The following is a 23,208-nucleotide window of genomic DNA, read 5'->3' as shown; positions in this document are numbered from 1 at the left end:
TTGACTCATTTAAGCACACAAATATCAGTCACAGACCAGTGTCATCGTTAGTAAAAAGAGAGACACATGAAGAACAAAGAGAGACAGGCACGCAAACAAGATCTGCAAAGCGCAAGAAGCTTTTCCTCATTGCTGAAACTGAAGCAGAAAATAGCATCGCACCATACTCACTGTCCTCCACCATACTCTCTTCCTTCTACCCAGGGGCGAAGGGAGGGGGTTCTAGAGGGGGAACATGCCCCCCCTCCCCCCCTAACCCCCAAAAATTTTCCTTGTCCCGGTAGAATTTTTTTGGACGCCATGGTTGCCCACCCTGAGCCAATAAGAGGTCAACGTCCAGGAGGAATGGGATTTTCATGACTCACGAGCGCCCACGTCTCTGTTTGTAATGGCTACGATGATGAAGAAGAGATGGCCATTATTGTCTCAGAGAAGAAAAGAGAAGCTCAAGCGATAAAGAGAATGGTGTCTATCTTCAGGTTACTGTTGCATCAATAATTTGAATGGTGTAAAATACGGTGCGTTAGGTGCAGGAGGCTTGCTGTCATCAAGCCACGTGAATAACAAATTGTAGTTAGAACTTAGAAGTTAGATGGGTTTTGGGCTAGGTGTAAAATACAGGCTTTATATGCCCATGTTCATGCCTCTCAATCACCATTTTCATCCATAATTCAACAGAAATTAACCAGAAAATACTAGAGTATTACACTGTTACCATGTTTTTTAGTTTTTTTTTTTTTACAATATTTTTTCTTCCTTGAAAAGTTTTAGGTATGAATCAAATTTTTACACTGATTTATTATTGAATAATAAAAATGTCTACATTTATTCACAAATTTAAATCTAACGGTCCTTAATATAATGATTCAAAAAAAAAAAAATTAAAAACTTAAATCTGACTCATTTAAGCACACAAATATCAGTCATAGACCAATGCCATCATTAGTAAAAAGAGAGATACATGAAGAACAAAGAGAGACAGGCACACAAACAAGATCTGCAAAGCGCAAGAAGCTTTTCCTCATTGCTGAAACTGAAGTAGAAAATAGCATCGCACCGTACTCACTGTCCTCCACCATACTCTCTTCCTTCTACCCAGGGGCGGAGGGAGGGGGGTCTAGACGGGGCACATGCCCCCCCCCCCCCCCCCCCCCCCCCCAACCCCCAAAAATTTTCCTTGTCTCCGGTAGAATCTTTTTGGACGCCATGGTTGCCCACCTTGAGCCAATAAGAGGTCAACGTCCAGGAGGAATGGGATTTTCATGACTCACGAGCGCCCACATCTCTGTTTGTAATGGCTACGATGATGAAGAAGAGATGGCCATTATTGTCTCAGAGAAGAAAAGAGAAGCTCAAGCGATAAAGAGAATGGTGTCTATCTTCAGGTTACTGTTGCATCAGTAATTTGAATGGTGTAAAATACGGTGCGTTGGGTGCAGGAGGCTTGCTGTCATCAAGCCACGTGAATAACAAATTGTAGTTAGAACTTAGAAGTTAAATGGGTTTTGGGCCAGGTGTAAAATACAGGCTTTATATGCCCATGTTCATGCCTCTCAATCACCATTTTCATCCATAATTCAACAGAAATTAACCAGAAAATACTAGAGTATTACACTGTTACTATGTTTTTTAGTTTTTTTTTTAAAAAAATATTTTTTTTGCCATGAAAAGTTTTAGGTATGAATCAAATTTTTACACTGATTTATTATTGAATAATAAAAATGTCTACATTTAGTCACAAATTTAAATCTAACGGTCCTTAATATAATGATTCAAAAAAAAAATTAAAATTAAAAACTTAAATCTGACTCATTTAAGCACACAAATTATTAATTATTATTATATTTAAACTATAAATCTAATGGTCCTTACTCTTAATTATTAAATCTGACCATCCTTAATTATTAATATAAAAAAAATCTTGTGATTAAATTTTATCATTAAATTATATATTATATAGATACTTATAGATATAATTATATGTTGTATCAAGTAAAAGCCTACAAATTATTAATTATATTTAAACAATAATAATAATAATAATAATAATAATTAATCATTATTTTATGCTTAAGCTATAAAGATCAAGTATGTATCCAAATTATATAAGTAACTAGATACTTAATCATTATAATTTATATTTGTTACTTGATGTGAGTTATGATTATGTAGTTATGTAGTTATATTGTTATAAGTTAATGTTATGACTTATGTGACTATATCATTATGTGGCTGTAATAATTTATTGTTATAGCTTAGTTTTTAATTATATGTAGTTATGAATTATGATTAATATCATATGATGTGAGATTATTTGTAATATGATATGAAAATTATGAATCATACTTAATTACTTATCCAGTTATCATAACTTCCTTAGTATATAATAAAAACATTTACATGATTATTATGATATAATTTAACTATATAAGCATTATCATTATAATTAAGATACATATGAGATATTACCATAGGATTTTTAGATTCTATAATGCATAGGAGATACAAAATAAGTATTGTTAATAGAGAAATGCTTGGTTGTACATTCTCATCCCACTACTATCCCACCCTTGTTTACGTGGACCAATAATGTGAGAGATAGTATAGAGAGTGTAGTGGGACCCTGATTTTTTAACAATATTATTAGTCCATGTAGACAAGGGTGGATAGGAGTGGGATGAGAGTGTACAACCAACCACTTCTCTTGTTAATATGATTATTAAATTATACATTGTTCCATATGACATGAGATTTAATATCATATAAATTGTTAAATTATACTTAAATTTTATCAAATTAATTGTTAGATCACATCATCTATTGTTATTAGATCATAATACATTATTAGAACTTAGATCACATTTAATTACACAATGATACAAAATAAGTATTGTTGTTATGATTATTACATTGTATAATAAAGATATAATGTGTCATATCACCTAAGATTTAATATCATATAAATTGTTAGATCACATGTATTTCATATAAATTCTAGTGATGATAATATGTATGATCATATAATCTAATGATATGAATTATAATGATTATACTTAATTTGTAATTATAAGAAACACTTTGATTTTAATGTTAATCACTTGAGTTTAAGATTATACCAATTACATTGTCACTATATAATTATTTGAATAATATGATTAAGTATCAAAATTTTCATTAAATCATATGATTAACAATTTATTGTTAATTCAACAATCATTAGATACTTAATTATTAGACTTAGAGTCTTGGTCTCTTAGATCATATAACTATATAAGATATAATCATCTTAATTATCTTTTATCATTAAATTATATATTATATAAATACTTATAGATATAATTAATAAATTATATATTGTATAGCTTAATTAATAAGTGATATGCCAAATAAGTTATTTTTATTAATATATATACATATATTTATTAATAAATATGTATATTAATAAATATATACGAGCTGCGCTAATAAGTGAGCCGAGCCTTTTTACGAGTATGTTTGCGAACTTTAAACGAGCGAGCTGAGTTTTATACGAGTATGTATTATTTAATAATCGAGTATAGGTTAATGTCTACGAGTAGCTCATTTAATAATTAAGTCACGCATGAGTCGAGTTTTATCGAACCAAACTCGAACGAACTCGCAAGTAGCTTTGTTTCGTTTACCTCCCTAGAAGACATTGATTTATTTACGTCCCTATTCAGCAGGAGTAAGACTTTTGATGTAAGGGAGTCAAAATGTTGACACTAAAATTACCATAATAAATACAAAAAGAAAATCAATATCATCACAGCAAAGCAGTCCATATTTTCAACACGGATCTCTTTGAAAAGGACAAATATGGTCCGAGTCTGACACTGAATGAATATGCAATAAAACCAATCTCTATCTTTATTGTCCGAACTCGCTTTACTCTGGTTTCTTGCTCTCTCTCGGTAAGCTGAGGTTGAGCACAATTCTAAAACCAAATGGCAGCTCATTTTGCAGTTCCAAATCTGCTTCTTGCACATGTCATCTTCTCCACTACATTACTTTGTTCTGCAACTTTTGGATTGGCGGCCACTGCTAAGCTTCACAGTGCTGAAGGTATCATTATTCGTCTCAATGAACTCCTACGATTGAAAATTCGGCCACGGCTTAGCCAGATTGAGCTCTCAAAAATACACCAGTCTTTAATCTATTCATGATTTGTTTTGTCTCAAAAGATTGTTTCTTCTGTTAATTGCTCCCATAGTTTTTTGATAAAGATAGAAATTCAGGATTGTCTGTTGAACCCAAGATTCAAAATTTGGTTGTTTTTATTCTTTCTCTTTTTATTCCCTATATTTTCTCAGCAGCTAACCAGGTGATCTGTTTCTTCTATTGGGTATGTTTGTATGACGCAGTGGACGCACTGGCAGCGATAGGGCAGAAACTGGGGACGAAAGATTGGGATTTTGGGATAGATCCCTGCAGTGGAGAAGGGAATTGGAAGGTAGTGGATGGAAGGAAAGGCTTTGAGAGCACTGTGGCATGTGACTGCACCTTCAAATACAATTCCTCTTGTCATGTCGTAAGCATGTACAACTTTTCTTTCTCTCTCTCTGTCTCTCTTTTAATGGTAATGTTTTCTTTCTTTAATTAATGTTTTGGGCCCTCTTTTGTTATGAATAATTTTACTCAGGGATTCTTTGTACACAAATTGCGGGTCCATTAATTTTGAAAAACTTAAGGACTAGAGATACAATATATAATAGATTTATGGAACATCTCTATGCACACGGTGCACAGGGAACATCTCTACGTACCTATAATCTTTAAATTTGTATATAAGCATATATGATATAAAGGTTGAAAAGGAAAATAAACTTTTGGGTGAACTTTTCTGTGCTGTGTATTTAATGGGCCTTACGTTACAAACTCATCTGCTGAACTGTTCAAAGTCCGGACGTCACAATCTAGAACCACCGGCGTGTTTTCTACTTCAAGTGAGACAAGTATCGTAATCCCATATGTACGACATCCCGTGATGGTTGAAACTAAATTTCTTTCTTGATAAAAAAAAAAAAAGACAAGTATCATTAGGCTACAAAATCCTTGGTAATTTAAGTGTGTTCAATACCATAACTTTTGTGTGTTAATGAAGACAAGTACAAGAGCTTAATCTGAAACATACACAATAAATATCCTCTAGTTTTTCCTGCTCTCTTGAAAGTCATAACAAAATTTCAACCTATAAATCAAAGAGATTTTTAATGGCGATCCAGCTGTACTCTATGGATTGTAATTTCAAATACTTCTTTAGGTTTGTATGCCATGTTCATCTAATTTACTTTAGAGATATATGCAGAGCTTTGAAGGCACAAAATCTATCAGGTACTGTCCCACCAGAGTTTTCTAAGCTTCACTACCTCAAACAATTGTAAGCAACAAACCAGTATTCTTCTCTAATGTGAACTCAATAATCATTTCAAATTAATGCTTCTATGCCTTCTACCATATATAAAGGGGATACTGAACTGGCTAATCTTCCAAGCACTTTCTTTTATACAGGGATCTCAGTCGAAACTACCTTACTGGTTCTATACCTCCCCAATGGGCTACCATGCACTTGGTCTATCTGTAAGCAACCCTCCTCTAGTTTTCACCCCATTACTGGTTAAAGTTTCTTTTATTTGCACATCAACTTGAAGTTTTATGTATTTGTTAATTGAATATGCAGCTCTTTAATGGGGAACAGGTTGTCAGGTCCCTTCCCTAAAGCTCTCACCAACATCATCACTCTCAAAAACATGTATGTTGGAATCAATCTTTTATTATTTTCGCATTCCTAATCTTTATATGTTACAACTGATGATAAGTTGATGTTGGTGGTTCAGTCCAGTTTGCCTCATTTCATAACAAAAGGGGAAACCCATTTATAATCTTGTCAATTAGAATAGGGTCCTGTCCGACCCATTTATTAAGGCTAATTTGAAACAATCCACCAGCCTATTTCTAATTGATATAATTCTTTAAAATATTATATCTGGATTCTTTGGTGTTGAATCCAAAGCAAAAGGATACTCATGTATAATTGAATTGAGGTACATGGTGAATCTTATCCATGGACTGGTCAACCCCCCACTGTGTTTATTTTGTGCAGATTGGAGGCTTGGCATGGCTAAGTTAAACATTGCCAGCTCTATAAATGGTTTTAAACCATTTTTGGGTGCTTTATCTAAAGCAATAGTAATTGTTACATTTTACAGGAGCATCGAAGGAAACGGATTTTCAGGTCCTATTCCACCAGAAATTGGAAAGTTGATCAATTTAAAAAAGCTGTAAATCTTTCTCACCTTCTTCAAAATTAATTATCGCAATGGACCAATATTAAAACCCATGTTATAGTATTTTTGACACTATTAATGTCTTCTTTCAGTGTTCTATCCTCAAATGCTTTCACAGGAGAATTGCCAATTGCACTTGCCAAGTTAACCAACTTGACTGATATGTGAGTAAGCATCTTCATTATTATTGAACTGGTGGCTTAGCTGACCAAACTGTATAAATCTTTACGTCATTAGATTCTGATATCTCTTTTCACCCAGTGTTATAAAACTCAGTAAGGATTAGACAGCTGAGTCATATATATAAACGCATTGGATTGTGAAGACATTACATGAGCATGTGATGAGTCCTATATTCGGTGTGTGCTAGGTTGAATTTGGCTATTACAAGGAGTCCCTATTGTAAGTAATCCTTTTGGAATATCAGATGGATGCGCTTAGTGCATTCCTAAATCATGACACTGACTTCCTTTAATGTTGCATTAGAAGTTCATGATTCCAAAGAGTTACATATAACAAATTATAATTATCGGTTTTTTGGGTTAATTTATTTTCTGTTTGATACCTGTATGATTATTCCATAATATACCATTTTTGGAAGTTTTAAATTGATTGTTTTGCAATTTTAATATGTTATATGTTTTTGAAACAATGATGTTTCCCAGAGTACCTCTTAATTTTGTTACTAAACTACATGTAGGAGGGTAAGCAGCAATAATTTCTCTGGAAAGATACCTGATTTCATCCATAATTGGACACAGATTGAAAAACTGTAAGCTTTCCCCATATAGCGTTGTTACTGCATTCTTACTATATGCTCCTACTAATCACAGAAAATTTATCACAGGCATATGGAGGGTTGCTCTTTCGAGGGGCCAATACCTTCTGGCATTTCTGCCTTAACAAGCTTAAGTGATTTGTATGCAATTTTACTACTTTATCATTTAATTCCTTATTCAATGAAAATAGAAAAAAGAGTACACAAAATGATAGTTTATGTTTTCTATGAGTTTTAGGAGGATAAATGACTTAAAAGGTAGAGGGTCTCCTTTCCCACCATTGAGTAATATGGTATCCCTGAGGACTTTGTGAGTTGAATTCTTACTGTGTTTTCTTTTTCTGATATTCTTAAATTAAGGTACTTTTAGTAACCTCACTATTGCAATACAGGATACTGAGGAAGTGCCTAATTTATGGAGAGATCCCAGAATATATTGGAGATTTGAAAAATCTTAAAAACCTGTAAGTTGATGAGCTTCCAAATACCCCATGTTTTTCTCTTTGAAAACCCTGGCCTGTTAAGCCCATGTGGAATTAATACTTTATTTTAGTTCCGAAAACTGTCATTGCGGAAATGGTTTTTGATCATCCTCATTATCCGGATCCTTGCAACACGAGGCATTAAATTTATAACAACCTGTTCATCTCATACTATACAGATTTTCTGAAAAGATCAATTGGAATGATAGACAGGCAGGAGGATTTTCTCTTCCTATTTTGTGTTTAATGCAGCAAGAAGAACCTAGGTTCAAATTCCAGGGATATAGGAGAAATTTGAATAAATTTTTTTGGAGAAGTTTTATATATATGTGAGTTGTGATGACTAGCAAACACTGCCTGTATTCTCCTGTGAAAGTAATGGCATATTTCATTGTTGGATGCAAATCTGACATATTTTTGGTTGCGATTTTAGAAGCCCAATGATACTCTGTTTATCTCTCGAATAATTTCTCATATTTCAAGCATATTATAAATCTTGCTGTCTGATGAACTGGAGGAGGAAAAATGCAACGAATTTTTACAAACTAATATTATCTACTCCGCTTTATCAATGTAGAGACCTCAGTTTTAATCACTTGACTGGTGAAATTCCAACGTCCTTCGTCCAACTTGGAAAAGTAGATTTCATGTAAGCAAATGTCTCAAATAAGCTTCTATCTTTTTAACAACCTCACCAGTACTGTCATTGAAGATATGAATGTTGCTTTGTCCAAGGTATTTGATAGGGAACAAGCTCACTGGAACTATACCCGGATGGCTCCCAGGAAGAAACAAGAATGTGTACGTAATTCCTTGACAGTTATTTTCACACATCCATCTCCCCTACGGATGCCTTTAATAGAAATAAAGATGATACCATTTTGATAATTGTCTGTTACACTTTGATCTGATTGCATTTGGAGTACCTTGTAATATTTTAGTAAGTGAAAAATATGGTGCACCTTCTGGGTCAGATAATAAAATATTTCTTATGAACTTTGATCCCTGATTCCTACATGAAGTTTTAATATTTGAAGAAAACAAAAAGTTTGTGGCAGCTATTTTAGTTTATGTTTTTTTTTTTAAAAAAAAAATGGGGTTATCATTTTATTCATCAATTTCTGGGATGCAGGGATGTTTCCTACAATAACTTCACTTGGGAAAGCTCAAGTCCAGGAGAATGTCCTCGTGGGAGTGTGTGAGTGTTGTTGAAGTTATATTTTTCTATTTAACCAACAGCATCGAGTAGATTGACAACAACAGCCATTTGATGCATTTTTGCAGAAACTTGGTGGAGAGCTTCTCCTCATCAGCAGATAAAATGTAAGATTTTGTTCCTGTATAACATATTCTCTTATGAACCATAAGAGTTTGCCAATTCTTGTGCTTTATGAATAATAGCTTCAGCCTTTGACTGTTTGCCATCAAGATATAATAGCTCAAACATCTCTGCCATCTGTTGCAGAAGTAGAATTCATCCATGCCTAAAAAGGAATTTCCCATGTCCTGCAAATAATCGACGTAAGCTTATCGATTGAACCCAAATTCTTTTCTTTTCAGCAGTTGTTTGAATAAACATTTGCTTTTCTGTGTTCTGAACTTAATTAAACCCTCAACAACCACCTCCCCCATCCCCGGGCACAAGAAAAAGAATAGAATTTTAAGTTGTCTATCGTTATGATGGTAATTGGGAAAAGGCCTGTTGCCTAGAAGCGGTTTGTGAAGCAATCAGAAAGACATTAGAAAGAATTGTACTTGACTGTGAAATCCATGCTTGATAATAATAGTCACCATGATTAGTGGCTAAATTATATGGTAATGCGGCAAAGGACAATGTGTATGCCAGATTGTTTCTTCTTCTTAGACACTCTATTCTAACAGCAAGAAACTTGGTAAATGAGGTTTAACAATAGGGGTGCAATGCACATGAAAGGGAAATGTATATTTTTGTCTTATATTCTCATTACAACGTACAGTTACATAAAAAATAAAGATTTTATTTGTCAGATTCTGTATGGATGATATGAGTTGGATCTGGTTTTCCTTGTATGAAAGTGGAGGAAATTTTTTGGATCATTGATATGAATTCAAGCTATGTAACTTTCTCTGAACTGTTTGTTATATTATTCAAAATACAAGTAAAAATTCGGTCTCTTCTCCAGGAAAGGAAAAAGAAAGCAAAAAGAGAGACGTTGAGTATAAGATGGAAGTCAATTCAATCAACAAATTTAGAAACTCTCATTTAATTCCACCTGATTAGAAAGCTATCGATGTACAATGAATATAAAGTACTAAGGCGAGTGTTTCGTCCAATATTTATTAGTAGGATGTTTGAAAAGATACTATTTCTAAATTTTTTCCTGGGTTATCAAAACTTAAACAGATCATTACTCCTTGCACATTAATTGTGGTGGTAAGGAAGCAAATGTCAATGGTAACAAGTATGAAGCCGACAGAGAACAAAGAGGTGCTTCAATGTTTTACTCGGGTCAGAATTGGGCATTCAGCAGCACTGGGAACTTCATGGACAATGACATAGATGCAGATATCTACATTGAAACCAATACTTCTGCACTCTCCAATGTCTCTTTGTTTGATTCAGAACTCTACACAAAAGCACGAGTTTCTCCACTCTCTCTGACATACTATGGACTCTGTCTCATGAATGGAAACTACACTGTTATGCTCCACTTCGCAGAGATTATTTTCACAAATGACAGATCATTTAACAGCCTTGGGAAACGAATATTTGATGTCTACATCCAGGTAAGCAAACTTCCTTGCACATGCAATGAAAAAGAAATTTTACCCTGACTGCCTTGCATACAAATGAGTACAATCCTAATTATATTTTTGAATAAAGGACAAGTTGGTGCTAGAAAATTTCAATATAGAAGATGAGTCAGGTGGAGCTGGCAAGCCACTTGTAAAGACATTTACTGTGGTTGTCACGAGTCACACATTAAAGATCCACTTTTACTGGGCTGGAAAAGGGACAACAGGCATCCCAGTTAGAGGAGTTTATGGCCCTCTCATATCAGCTATTTCAGTAGATCCTAGTAAGTTATTCTAAGTTCTAAATCCTTCAGTGCATCTTTATCTTGCCTGTTACTTAAACTACACAAGTCTTATTTTATAATTAGAGAGAGAGAGAGAGAGAGAGAGAGAGAGAGAGAGAGAGAACTTGTTGTGAAGCTCGTAAAAATGCAATTGGCCAGATTCTAAAAGAATTTTAGTGTAACAAGTATTTTATCTTGTTACTGATTTTTAGGGTTTAAGTATTGGATTTGTAAACGGAAATGAAATGAAAATAGAATTGATGATGAACCGAGGAAGAAATGGAAGAACAATGAAGAACAACAAAATTGAAAAACGATATTATATTAAAATTAGGCAAATTCGAGGATGCCTAAAACCTCCGCGAGTAATTCGAGGTACTCCCCCTCCATTTTCAGTCTAAGACTGTATTACTATTTTCATACCTAAAACATTTAACTAGACTTGTTTATATAGACTCATCTAAAGGCCACTAAACTAATAGGCCATTAACTAATAAGGCCCAAGGCCCATTAAACTACTAAGGCAGCCCATTAACTAATATATCTGTTACAATACCGACCCCTTTAAGCACCTTGCCCACAAGGTGCGGATTATTTTTGCAAAAACAAAAAAAATAGAAACTTCAAAAAGCTGATTGCCAAAGCCCATTCAGCCCAATTGAAGTACTTGATCCATTCATGGAACGGTGCAGCTGAATTCAAAATAGGCCTTCAATTGTGATGCTGCCACTGCCACGTAGCAAGTGTAACAAGTGATCAATGGCCTGCCATGTAGCCCGAAAAAAAAAATTCCAGCCAAATGTATTATATGATATCTCCAAACTCCAAAGGCCACTTAGCGCCACGCACGTCCCAAAACGCAACCTACGCCCAAGTTTTTGTGAATCTGACGTTTTTGCCCTTCGTCATGATTCCATCTTGCAGAATTGCTGCTACAAGCTTCTCGGATCTTCTCTTCCGGTCCAAGTCTTCCACCCCCGACCCGAATTCTCTGACCGCCAGTTCTCTGTCCCACGCGGCTCCGGCGACAGTGGCATGTCGGCGCGTCCGCTTCAGCCGCCGCATTTGCTTCTTCTACCACACATTTCCAGCGCCATCTATGTTTGAGAAGAGCAACAACCACGGTAACGCCAGTCAAATATGGAGACACAAAAGAACTCAAATAGTGATTTGAGGTTTTCCGATGTTGCTCTGCACATTTTGTGTATTTGAGTGCGAACTGCAATTTCTCCCTTTCAACTTGTTCATCATCTTGAGAAAGAACAAACAGAGCTGGAATTTCAACCGGATTTGAAATGATTGTGCGTATTGGATCTTCATCCGTATCTATTTCATTGTCACTTTGCTCTGCTACTCCTGCCTTGACTCGATCAAGGCTCTCTATCTTTTCCAAAACAGAATTTATTGTTGGAATTTGAAATTTATGATCTCGTGCAGATTCTGAAATTTCTGGAATAATTTTTGTGTATTCTATATCTTCAATTGAATCTGGTACAGATTCTGGAGTGATTGTTTGTGTGGCTGCGTCGTCGTCCTTTTCTTCATCTTCGTTCTTGAAGTTGTCGCGTTCTTCCACCTTCTCAGGAACCGAATATCTTGTGTGAAGAATCCGAACAAATTCGTCCCAAGTAGTCACACATTTACTCCATCGTATGTCCTGGAACCACTGCATCTTTCTAATCGGACCTTCCAAATGGAAGGTGGAAAGGGAAACGCGATACTCATCCGGAGTGCGGTGGTATGCAAAGTACTCTTCGGCACAACAACACCACTCCTCCAGATCATCACTATCACGCTGAGGGAATTTTGGAGCTCTGGCACGGTGTGAACTCCATTGCTGATTTTGTGCTCTCATTTCAGCTAGCAGATTAGCGATTTCTTGATACCTCCGTTGCTGCTCGGCTTCTTGAAACTTCCGCTGGGCTTCTTGTTGCTTCTGCACATGCTCCGGAACTCCAGAGACCACGAGATAAAATCCAGTAAAGCCATCGTGCCAGCCACAGAGTCCATCGGCAGAGTATACTTTCGTCGATCGGATCGGTTGCATTGCAGAAAAGAAAATTTCAAGATCAAAACAAAATCAGAACAATTTTTCCCGTAGATCTAGGGCTCTGATACCAATTGTAACAAGTATTTTATCTTGTTACTGATTTTTAGGGTTTAAGTATGGGATTTGTAAACGGAAATGAAATGAAAATAGAATTGATGATGAACCGAGGAAGAAATGGAAGAACAATGAAGAACAACAAAATTGAAAAACGATATTATATTGAAATTAGGCAAATTCGAGGATGCCTAAAACCTCCGCGAGTAATTCGAGGTACTCCCCCTCCATTTTCAGTCTAAGACTGTATTACTATTTTCATGCCTAAAACATTTAACTAGACTTGTTTATATAGACTCATCTAAAGGCCACTAAACTAATAGGCCATTAACTAATAAGGCCCAAGGCCCATTAAACTACTAAGGCAGCCCATTAACTAATATATCTGTTACATTTAGTTTAAATAATTACAATAAAGCTAATCATTTATCTCTTAACAGCTCCTTACTGAGTAGCAAATCAGCGGATGTTATTCCATGGTGTTGTATGCAGAGAAGAAAAGATTTGTTTGCCAACCTCACTACAAAGCAAAATATGTTAAATATGATGGCCAGAACTAGTTATAGAAAGGCCACAAGAAAAAATAAATCAGTTTAATAATTAAACTGGTATCAAATCAATAAATTTGTAACAAAAACTAGCTTGTTGGGATTTCCATATTTGGGCTACAAATTGCATCAGCTTGTTCCTTTAATTTGGTTGACTGGAAATAATTCATCTTCTTGCAGATTTTAAACCTCCTTCAGCTGATGACCAAAAAAAGCATGCGATAATAGTGGTTGGGATAGTGGCTGCAGCAGTATTTCTCATACTTCTTGCCCTATTTGTCATGCAGAGAAAAGGCTTCCTGGGAGGCAAAGTCTCTGCGGACAAAGGTATGAATGTTCCTCTCAAATGCTTGTTGAGATCCTTGTTTGTTGGCGTCTCTTAAATCAAAATCATATACCACATAACGCAATATAATTTAGTCCCCTTTCTAATACATAACATCACAGTACTGCTATCTTCTTCAATTTCAAAAGGGTCACATGGAAATTACTTTAGCTCCATTGAACATAAAAATCCTTAACAACTTCAAATACTCCTTGTGTTATCCAGAGTCTCCAAAAATCATACAGACCAGAACCACCAGCTGAAGCATAAGACATTCCACATTTTCATAACCATATAACAGTCTTTTAAATTCAATTTTGTAATGTAACATATTGACCGGAATTAGTTGCATTGGAAGATTAAAATTCTTTTTGTCTCTCTTTTCTTGCATATGAAGGTTGTATCAAGAATCAGTAACAATTTTCATTACCATGATTTTTGAGAAAAATGAGATGCATAGTTAGCAAAAGAATATACAAGACAATTTTCAGTATCTTATCTCTATTGACATTCAATACTGCATTCTGGCCAGAGCTTAGAGGTATAGATCTGCAAACAGGATCGTTTACATTAGGACAGATCAGAGCTGCCACCAAGAACTTCGATCCAGCAAACAAACTTGGTGAAGGTGGTTTCGGTTCTGTTTACAAGGTATTTTGTGTCTCTCATGTATTAGATTGAGCCTGCTGCAACTAAGCAGATAAATATGATACATGTCTCTTTAACATCTTTGCAATCGACATTTGCGAAAATTTTGAACTTCTTGTTTCCTTCTTGATATCCAGAATCTGCTTCACAAACTGTAGAAAAGAAATTTTGAGGGAGCGTAATTATAAATGTATAACAACATATAGCATGTGAACTATCACGGTCCAAATTCACTTTTGGAAATATTTCAATGAGTTTTATTTATAAGAGCTATCCATATCTCCCAAGGAATTTATAATAGCTTTTCAAAATTATTTACTGATTATGATCATACATTCTTATAATTTCTGTACATTAAAAGCTGACAGCCAGTAGAGGCTCAAAAAGAGAGCAAAATCATTGAAAAAGAAGCATGACTTGGGTGTATGATACTCAAGTGATATGGAATTCTTATGTGCTTTTCCATGATTTTCATTTGTTGATGCTGAGTCTAATAATGGGACTCTTCTTTTTGAAATAGGGTCTGTTATCAGATGGCACTGTAATTGCAGTGAAGCAACTCTCCTCAAAATCTAAGCAAGGAAATCGAGAATTTGTTAATGAAATCGGCATGATATCTGCACAACAACATCCAAATCTTGTGAAGCTCTATGGATGTTGTGTTGAACGGAACCAGTTGTTGCTGATTTACGAGTACATGGAAAATAATTGTCTATCTCGTGCACTTTTTGGTAAGTTCTTTCAACCATCTAAGACATGTATACCACATAGGAATGTATATCACATGCATGGGTTCCACCAATGTGTTTTGTTGTGCAAATGTTGTGCACCTTTATGTTGTGCAAAAATCATTTTTCTATCACATACGCTATGCACTAGTAGTCTTAAAAGGCATTGAAAATTTGATTTTGCTTTATTTTAACTATATACAGGGAAGGACACAATGTGCAGATTGAAACTGGACTGGCCTACCAGGCAGAAAATTTGCCTAGGTATAGCTAGAGGTTTGGCCTACCTCCATGAGGAATCAAGGTTGAAGATTGTGCATAGGGATATAAAATCAAGCAATGTGTTGCTTGACGAAGATTTCAATGCTAAAATTTCTGATTTTGGTTTGGCAAAGCTAAATGACGATGACAATACCCACATCAGCACCCGGGTTGCTGGAACCATGTAAGTTATTCAATATGTACATAATATATTAACACTCTTCTTTTTCCTGCACCTAACTTGTCTAGGGTTATTTACTTATCTAAATTTATCATGGCAATTATAAGACATGCTATCATTTGAGGTGACATTGACTTGTGTTTTCTCCAATTGGTTGACCTAAAAGAAATTGTAGAGAATTTCTTGGTGTTTATATTTTTACCTTCCAATCCTGCATTACAGGGCCCTTGAACATATTTTCCCTTAGACTTGATACCTATCCATGTCAGTGTAGCAGTGAAACTACAGGTTCTATGTAACGACTTAAGGAAAAACTAGTTACATCTGCACTATCACTCTAAATGAGTAGTGAAGTTGCAGTTGAAGTTCTCTAGAATCACATATAAAGTCCAGTCTCATCAAAGAAGGAACCAATATGGGACTTAGCTCCCATGATCACCTTTATAATCCACCCACTCAATGTGGCAATCCACCAACCCAATGTAAGACTAACGTAGGTTGCTTTGATACCATTTGCAACAACTCAGGAGAAAACACTAGCTATATCTGTGCTATTACTCTAAAAGAACTAGTGAAGTTACTGTTAGAGTTATTTTTTTTCTTTTTCGGTTTTTTTTTTTTTTTTTCATAAGAGAAATTTTATAAATGATGAAGGCGCCTTTGAAAATAAAGGAAGTATACAAAAGGACGCAAAAACAAAGAAAACAAAAAGACGAGAAACAAGAAAAAAAAACACCCATAAAGACCCACCCACAGCAGAAAACCCAAAGCACCTCAATAAAAACCAAAAAATCCTCTATAATTACTTCACATCAACCCTCTTACTTTTGTCCCGAGTAGAACCGAGACTCTTAGCAGCATAATTGATTTCGCACTCAAAAGTTTAGAAGTTCTTTATTCCCTTTAACCTTAGGAGTGGAGACTGAGACCTCAAGAGGCTGCCCCTCAACCACTTGGGCCATGACATTCAAAAAGCCTTTTACGTTCCCCTCAAAGGAGATTCCCAGAGTTTGAAGGCACAGCCCAGCGTCGAATAGCACTGCCGCGGAAGAACCTACAACCTCTTTGGAAACACCTTCCCTCGAAGATTCACCCACCTCAACCGACGGGGAAGAACAGTTGCGCGGAAGAAGGAACCCACGCCCAAAAAAGCTGATCGGAGGCTCCCTAACTGCCACATACTCCAAAGGTGGCAAAGGATGATGGCCCAGCAGAGAACGAGAGGCAGTGATCGCTGCCAAAGACTCGGCTAACAAAAACTTGTTTAGCTATGCATCCTTTTGCTTTCGAGAATATCTCATCACTGACTTAGACTTCGAAGGATAGATAGGCGCCCCAGACTCCGACATCATGGGAAGCGAGAGGTGAAGTCGTTCACCCGATTCTTCTGCCCTTGAGGAAACACCAAGAAAAGCTTACCCACAGCTTGCTTTCAAAGCCTGGGGAGAAGCAGGAGAAGCTTGTTGTGAAGAACACAAGACCCCTGAGAAGTCACAGACAGAAACTAGGTTTGGGGCAGGTGAACCAAGGCCCTGGCTCATTAACTCCAGAGAAGAGAAGGGAGAGACCAATGAAGGTGTTGGACCTGATATAGCAGAGACCTCACCTAGCTTAGATAGAGACCCAGCCAGACCAGAAGCACCACCAGCAGAATTTGGAGACATCGGAGAAGACACCCGGCTAGAGGATGCTAACTGGGATGAGAAACTAGAACCCACTAAAGCAAACCCGACCGGAAGCGGCTCAACAACCGCCGAAGAAGTCATTGGCGCACCAAACGACCGGCCTGAAGAACCCACCGCTTCGGGCACCGAAGAAGAGGTCGTTGAAGGCAAAGAGACGCCCTGACCCGAGAGATCAAATCCCACACCTGTTGAGAAAGAATCGGAACCAGAACCCGGATCAAGGGCCGACTTATTGGCGTTCTTAACATTGGGCCTAAAGCCACATTTCCTGGATCCAGCCCATAATCGGGCCCCTCTAAGCACAAAATATGCTCTCTTAAAATCCCGGCCCAAGCCCCTACTTCCTAAGAAGCGTTTCAGCCCAATAGGAAAAAATCTGTCCAAATTACGTTTGGACCCGCAAGCCCAATCCACCCAGACAACAAAGATCTCGAGAAGCTTTATGAAAATCCCTCGAGCCGTTCTACACAAGGGACGGTCATCCGTCCCCTGTCACCCCATTAATATTAAAAAATTAATTTTTCATTAAAAAATTGCCTCTGATGTCACATCTGAGGCAATTTTTTAATGAAAAACTAATTTTTTATTATTAATGGGTTGTTGGGGGACGGATGACCGTCCCCCAACAATCATTTCCCAAATCCCTTTCCTCTCTTGCCACTGAGCTTCAGCTACACACACGACATCACGCCTGCCTCTGTTGCTACTTCGAAACGTGGAGTCTCTGCTGTTGCTTCGATCCAAGGAGCCATTAGAACGATGGACAATAGCCAAAGGAACAATCGGGGATGTCTCCAAGGCGGAAGAGTCCACCGCCTGCCGGACCGTCACCTGCTCCAGACTCAGCGGAAGAAGCTTCTCCACCTCCAACGACTAAACCAGAAGCCCACTCCAGGTGAAAGGGAAGGTAGGCTTCAAACGCACCACCTCTGTGAACGACAGAGGGCCCGCTGCCTTTCCTAGGCAATCATCCACCGGAGCGCCACCAGCAAATGGAGTCTTGACCGTGGCTTCAAGAAAAGTCGGGGCTTTACTCAACTTCCCGGAAACACGACTCCAGCCCCGCCCATCCCGGCCTTCAGGAAACATGGTCATCCCTCTCCGACCGCCCACGGCGTAGACCGCCACCTCCAAAAATCGACCACATCTGTTCCTACCACCCCGAACGATTGTCACCTTCGAGTCTTCCCTCAAGGATTTAACAAATCCTCCGAAATAGTGCTGTACAACGCCTCTTCCACTGTTGAAACCAGCCACACGGTGCATCACGAGCTTAACAGAACAAACCCAGAAAACTATTTCTTCTTTTCAACCATCCTCAACTCATCTGACCCATTCGCCACCGAGAAGAGGAAAGATTTAGCCTCGACAAAGAAACGGCTCTCCATCACCAAACTTTTACGGCAACTCCAACCTCAAGGCGATTCACATGGCCGCAACTGTGAGAAGTCCAGTGGTTGGATGAAGGAGAAGAAACCTGGTGGAGGATGGGTGACAGAGAAAGCCGGCGCTGATCAAGCTTAACGGTGAGAGAGAGGCTTTGGAAGGATGATATCTAGGCTTATCAAGCTCATCATACTTTCTGAGTCATGATGCGCAAGTTTTGTCCCAATATTACGCAAGAAAAAGGAAATGAACTGAACCCCAGGTCTAATTTTGGGATCCGGACCCATGAGAGGAGCCGATACATGGCCAGGATCTGTTTTAAAAAAATAAAAGGTGTAAAAATTGCCACGTCAAAAGCAAAAAAAAAAATCCTTCTTTATTTACGGTTCCCCAAGGTGCACCCATCACGACCGGGCTTCTTCTACTTTGCCATCAGCAATGGGTCTCTGAAAGCATGCCAAGCCACTGAAAAGCTTTCCATAAAAATCTCTTACACACCGCCACCTGAAGCTTCCCATATGCCTCCGGAACTTCCTCCAGTGGCAGCTCCATCGCCCTCTTCTGGTGGAGTCGTGTCGTCCTCTCCGGCATTCCCTTGGCCATTCCACCCTCGCCAAGTGGCTTCACCGATCCCGGCACCGACTGCAAGCTCTCCGGTGACCGTGCCGTCCCTGGTGCCTGATACCGGTGGTGGTATGCCATTTATCAACAGTAATCCTGCGGTTCCTCTGCCTATTGCTCTTGATACTGCTTCTCAGTAATCCTGCCGTTCCTGTGTCTACTGTGACACATGTTTCCAGGAGGATTTCTCAAAGACCAGCCACTGCATTTCAGGTTCATTTCAATAACTTCGATGCAAATTTTGGGATATCTTTGATCACTTTGGTGCGAAAATTAAATGTTCCCAAAAATTGAATGCAGGTGCATCTGTTGCTGTAGAATGCTAAGATGGGAGTGCTTCAAGACCGAGTTTTAGGAAAGAAGTGGAAACAGATGAACATGGAGAATTCAAAGTCCATTTGCCTTTCTCATTAAGCAAACATGTCAAAAAAATTGAGGGATGTTCGGTGACATTAATCAGCAGCAGCGAGCCTTATTGTGCTGTGGCCTCAACTGCAACTTCATCTTCGCTCCATCTCAAGTCAAGAAAGCAGGGGACTCACATATTCTCAGCTGGGTTTTTCACCTTCAAGCCTCTAAAGCAGCCAAACCTATGTAACCAAAAACCAAGCATTCAAAATTCCAAGGAAGCTGTCACACTTCCTCCAACCGCTGGTTTAGCATTTCCACCTCCAATTCAAGAACCAGCAGTCCCAGATCTTCACTGGCACTCTCAACTCTCGTCACCGAAAATTCAACAATAGCTAAATTTCCGAGAATACAGCAGAGGACAAACAAAACTCAAATTACAAACACACCGAGTCTGATCCAGATAAACACAAATCTGAGAAGAATTCGAGTTTCAAAATTTGTGTTTTCACCACATTTTTCTCCGATTATTACGTGATAATTTACAGATCTAAACCGTTCGGCTTTGTCTTCTTCAGCTCAGAGTGTTCTTCTGGCTCAGAAAATGAAATGAAAATCTGACTGATTTGGAGGAAACACGATACTCGTTTTCAAAGAAGTAAAAAAAAAATAGATCCTGACCATGTACCGGCTCCTCAGAATTGGAGAGGATCCGGATCCCTAATTTTGTAAATGTATTTCAAAACACCATGCAAATAAGCATACAGGTATGAAAATATCGTGAACAATGAATTGGTATAAAATTATATATATGTAGAATTACTTATAAAGCATAATCTCATCTAGTAACACTTATGAGCACTTTAATAATCCACCCACTCATTGGGCAATTCATCTTTCTAATATGGAGCTAACTTTCTGGGATGTTTCATTCTATATGAAAAATCTTTGTTGTTTGATTATGCAGCAGTTATATGGCTCTCGAGTATGCAATGCGTGGTTACTTGACTGACAAAATCTTTGTTGTTTGATTATACAGCGGTTATATGGCTCCCGAGTATGCAATGCGTGGTTACTTGACTGACAAAGCAGATGTTTATAGCTTTGGAGTTGTTGCATTAGAAGTTGTTAGTGGAAAGAGCAACACAAACTATCGGCCAAATGAAGAATTTGTTTACCTTCTTGATTGGGTAATTAAAATTGCTTCAAAACTTTTATTCTTTTTCATTCCTTGGAGGCGTGATATTTCCTTTTAGTACTTTACATGTCTAAACATTGAGACCACAATCAGCGGTTGCCAATATGGTCAAAGTACATTAAAAATATATGCATTCCCTGCTTGATTTTATCTATCATTGTATAATAATTTGATGATATCCCCACAAAGTCGCTAATATCACAAATGATTTCCAAGTTTCTTCGTAAGTCTTTGAGTCAATGATTCACAAATTTCTAACAAATCACATCCTTTGTAAATTATGATTGATATAGTTTATTCTCTCTCTCTCTCTCTTCATATTGACACATACTCAATTTTGAATTTTATTTTTCTAGTCATAGAACGCACTTTTGCTTGATTTCATTGTTATTATTTGTTTCCATAATTCTAATCCTTTTTTTTTTTTTCTTGTTATTTATTAAGTTCCCAATGATGCCTAACAGAATATAATGTCCTTATGTTGAATTAGTTATTGTTTTCTCAAGTTAACCTTTCTTCTTCTCTTGTTGATTTTGGACTTCTTCTAGGCCTATGTTCTGCAAGAGAGAGGCAGTCTATTGGAGTTGGTTGATCCAGCCTTGGGCTCAGAATATTCATCGGAGGAGACAATGGTGATGCTAAATGTGGCACTCATGTGCACCAATGCTTCCCCAACTCTTAGGCCTACGATGTCCCAAGTAGTGAGCATGCTTGAAGGCCAAACTGATGTTCAAGATCTACTTTCTGATCGGGGACTTTCAGTCAATAATTCCAAATATAAGACCATAAGGAATCACTTCTGGCAGAATCCCAGCAGAACCCAAAGCATGAGTATTATTGGTCCATGTGCTGATTCCTCTAGTTCACATACTGAATTAGGGCAGACCGATCATCTTCTAAGAGCTAGTTCAGTTAAATCGGATGAGCAATCGGTCTAAACATAATGACACTAATATAGTTGTAAAGAAAGAGTGATTGGTAAATGACCATCCTCCTCAGGAGGGGGTGTCTGATGAGAATATATGATAGGTAGGCTATATGTTTATAAATTATACTAATAACAAAATGGATTAGTTTTAGGATGGCTTTTTAATTTCCATATCCAATCTGATAGCACTTCTCATAGTAGCGTAATTGAACCATGAAAAACAAAAATGTTGAGATTAGAGAAACAATTTTAGTCTGCAAAGATGACTAGTGTTATATGTTCATGCAATTTGGTTTGCTTAAAGAAATCCAAAGCGGATTATGACACAGGTTTAATTATAAATAGATATTTCCTCAAACCTTTCCTAAATTAGGACTTTCTGATGAGTAAATCAATTTATTAGATAACCGGAGGACTACCTAGGCCTTCTTTGGAAGAAGACTCGATCCATGCAGTAATGGATGTTCTGGGCATTTGGAGTTTGCACCGAGTGTCAATTTCATAGAAGAAAAAAGAGTAGAACTTCGAATTTTTTCACAACGAAATCCTAAATTAAAAACAAGAACAAATCCATCATGTACACTGATAGGTCATGAAACACCCAAGAAATGGTTAAAAGATTTATTATAATTAAATAAAGTGAAACGGATTGGCGTGCTAAAGTCAGTCTTAGAAATTTGGAGTAGTAATGTCAGACTATTTGAGGGTTCTGTGACGTTTCGTCATGACAAAAAATTTCTAGATGTATGCTAAAGTTTTTGTGATATTTCGTCATGAACCTGTCATGACAAAAAATTTATGGACATGTGCTGAAGTCCTTGTGAGGTTTCTTCATGAACTTGTCAAGAAGCAGTCATGACGAAAACAAAAGAAACAGTTTTGTCATGAAGACGTGATGACAATTTGCTGAGATATATAAAAAGTTTGACACTCGATTTTTAGCTCATTCTAACCTCATTCCTCTCTCTCACACACCTTAGCTCTCCTAGGCTTTGAGCCATGGGTAGGGTATTGATTGCACGGAGTTTCTAACACTAGATTGAATACTAGAATCGTGATTCTCGGTACTAGAACTTTGTTTTCATCGATTATTTTGAGATAAATCTCTAAACCCTAGTTTTAATCAAGTTGAGCTATATTTTATGGTGTGATGCTTAGTCTAGACAATTTATTTAGAGATTTTGGCTGTTGGAGAATCCTTAACTTAGGTAAAGCTTTCGGTTGGAGTTTTGTGGTGCGAAACTTTGGTTTCACCATTGGTTTGAGGTAGGATTTAAACCCTAGTTTTTGTAAATTGTGTAAATTGGGTTCTGACTTAAGCTAAATCAACCATTTTATATTTCAATGATGCCATGTGTTGCATTTTGATGTGATAGTATTCATTGATGTATAAGCCAAAATGAGATTATGTATGATGTAGAAGCTCTCGTTAGTTTTATTTCGATGTTTATAAGGTCAATTTAAAAGTAAAAATTTATTACAGGATTTTTGCTACATTGATATATTTTTAAGGCACTAGTGGTGATGGGCATCATAGTAGACCGAATCTAAAGATCCCTTGCAGGTTCCAGATGGATCAATCACAAGGTCAAGAGCGAAGAAGATAAAGGAAGCAATGCAAGG

General features: G+C 37.2%; 1 protein-coding gene across 3 annotated transcripts; it reads left to right on the top strand.

The window, feature by feature from the left end:
* The first annotated feature begins 3,891 nt into the window (after window positions 1-3,891).
* Window positions 3,892-21,756, top strand: LOC133861304 (probable LRR receptor-like serine/threonine-protein kinase At1g07650). 3 transcript variants are annotated; one of them, XM_062297056.1, is made up of 24 exons: window positions 3,892-4,083; window positions 4,383-4,557; window positions 5,327-5,398; window positions 5,530-5,598; window positions 5,699-5,770; window positions 6,228-6,299; window positions 6,398-6,469; window positions 7,006-7,077; window positions 7,153-7,224; window positions 7,322-7,393; window positions 7,476-7,547; window positions 8,143-8,214; window positions 8,301-8,366; window positions 8,698-8,763; window positions 8,850-8,888; window positions 9,031-9,086; window positions 9,949-10,331; window positions 10,429-10,624; window positions 13,457-13,603; window positions 14,134-14,252; window positions 14,770-14,980; window positions 15,182-15,422; window positions 20,499-20,649; window positions 21,206-21,756. In XM_062297056.1, exons 1-24 carry the CDS (start codon window positions 3,966-3,968, stop codon window positions 21,593-21,595), a joined length of 3,075 nt encoding a protein of 1,024 aa, XP_062153040.1. In that variant the 5' UTR covers window positions 3,892-3,965; the 3' UTR covers window positions 21,596-21,756. The 3 variants fall into 3 exon arrangements, with proteins under 3 accessions (XP_062153040.1, XP_062153041.1, XP_062153042.1); XM_062297058.1 differs by having other exon boundaries at window positions 3,923-4,083; window positions 4,383-4,549; XM_062297057.1 differs by lacking the exons at window positions 7,153-7,224; window positions 7,322-7,393; window positions 7,476-7,547.
* Window positions 21,757-23,208: the final 1,452 nt, after the last annotated feature.

Source organism: Alnus glutinosa, chromosome 2 (genome assembly GCF_958979055.1).
Source record: "Alnus glutinosa chromosome 2, dhAlnGlut1.1, whole genome shotgun sequence".
Taxonomy (NCBI): Eukaryota; Viridiplantae; Streptophyta; class Magnoliopsida; order Fagales; family Betulaceae; genus Alnus; species Alnus glutinosa.
Note: the sequence above shows the minus strand (reverse complement) of the source record. Positions and strands in the feature narration are given on the sequence as shown.

What these genes read in the sequence shown, in the direction of transcription:
- LOC133861304 (XM_062297056.1), top strand. Translation starts at nt 3,966, where the DNA reads ATGGCAGCTCATTTTGCAGTTCCAAATCTGCTTCTTGCACATGTCATC. An exon ending in TTGATCAATTTAAAAAAGCT is followed by an intron (nt 6,300 to 6,397) that starts GTAAATCTTTCT and finishes GTCTTCTTTCAG; the next exon opens with TGTTCTATCCTCAAATGCTT. An exon ending in TCTATCTCGTGCACTTTTTG is followed by an intron (nt 14,981 to 15,181) that starts GTAAGTTCTTTC and finishes AACTATATACAG; the next exon opens with GGAAGGACACAATGTGCAGA.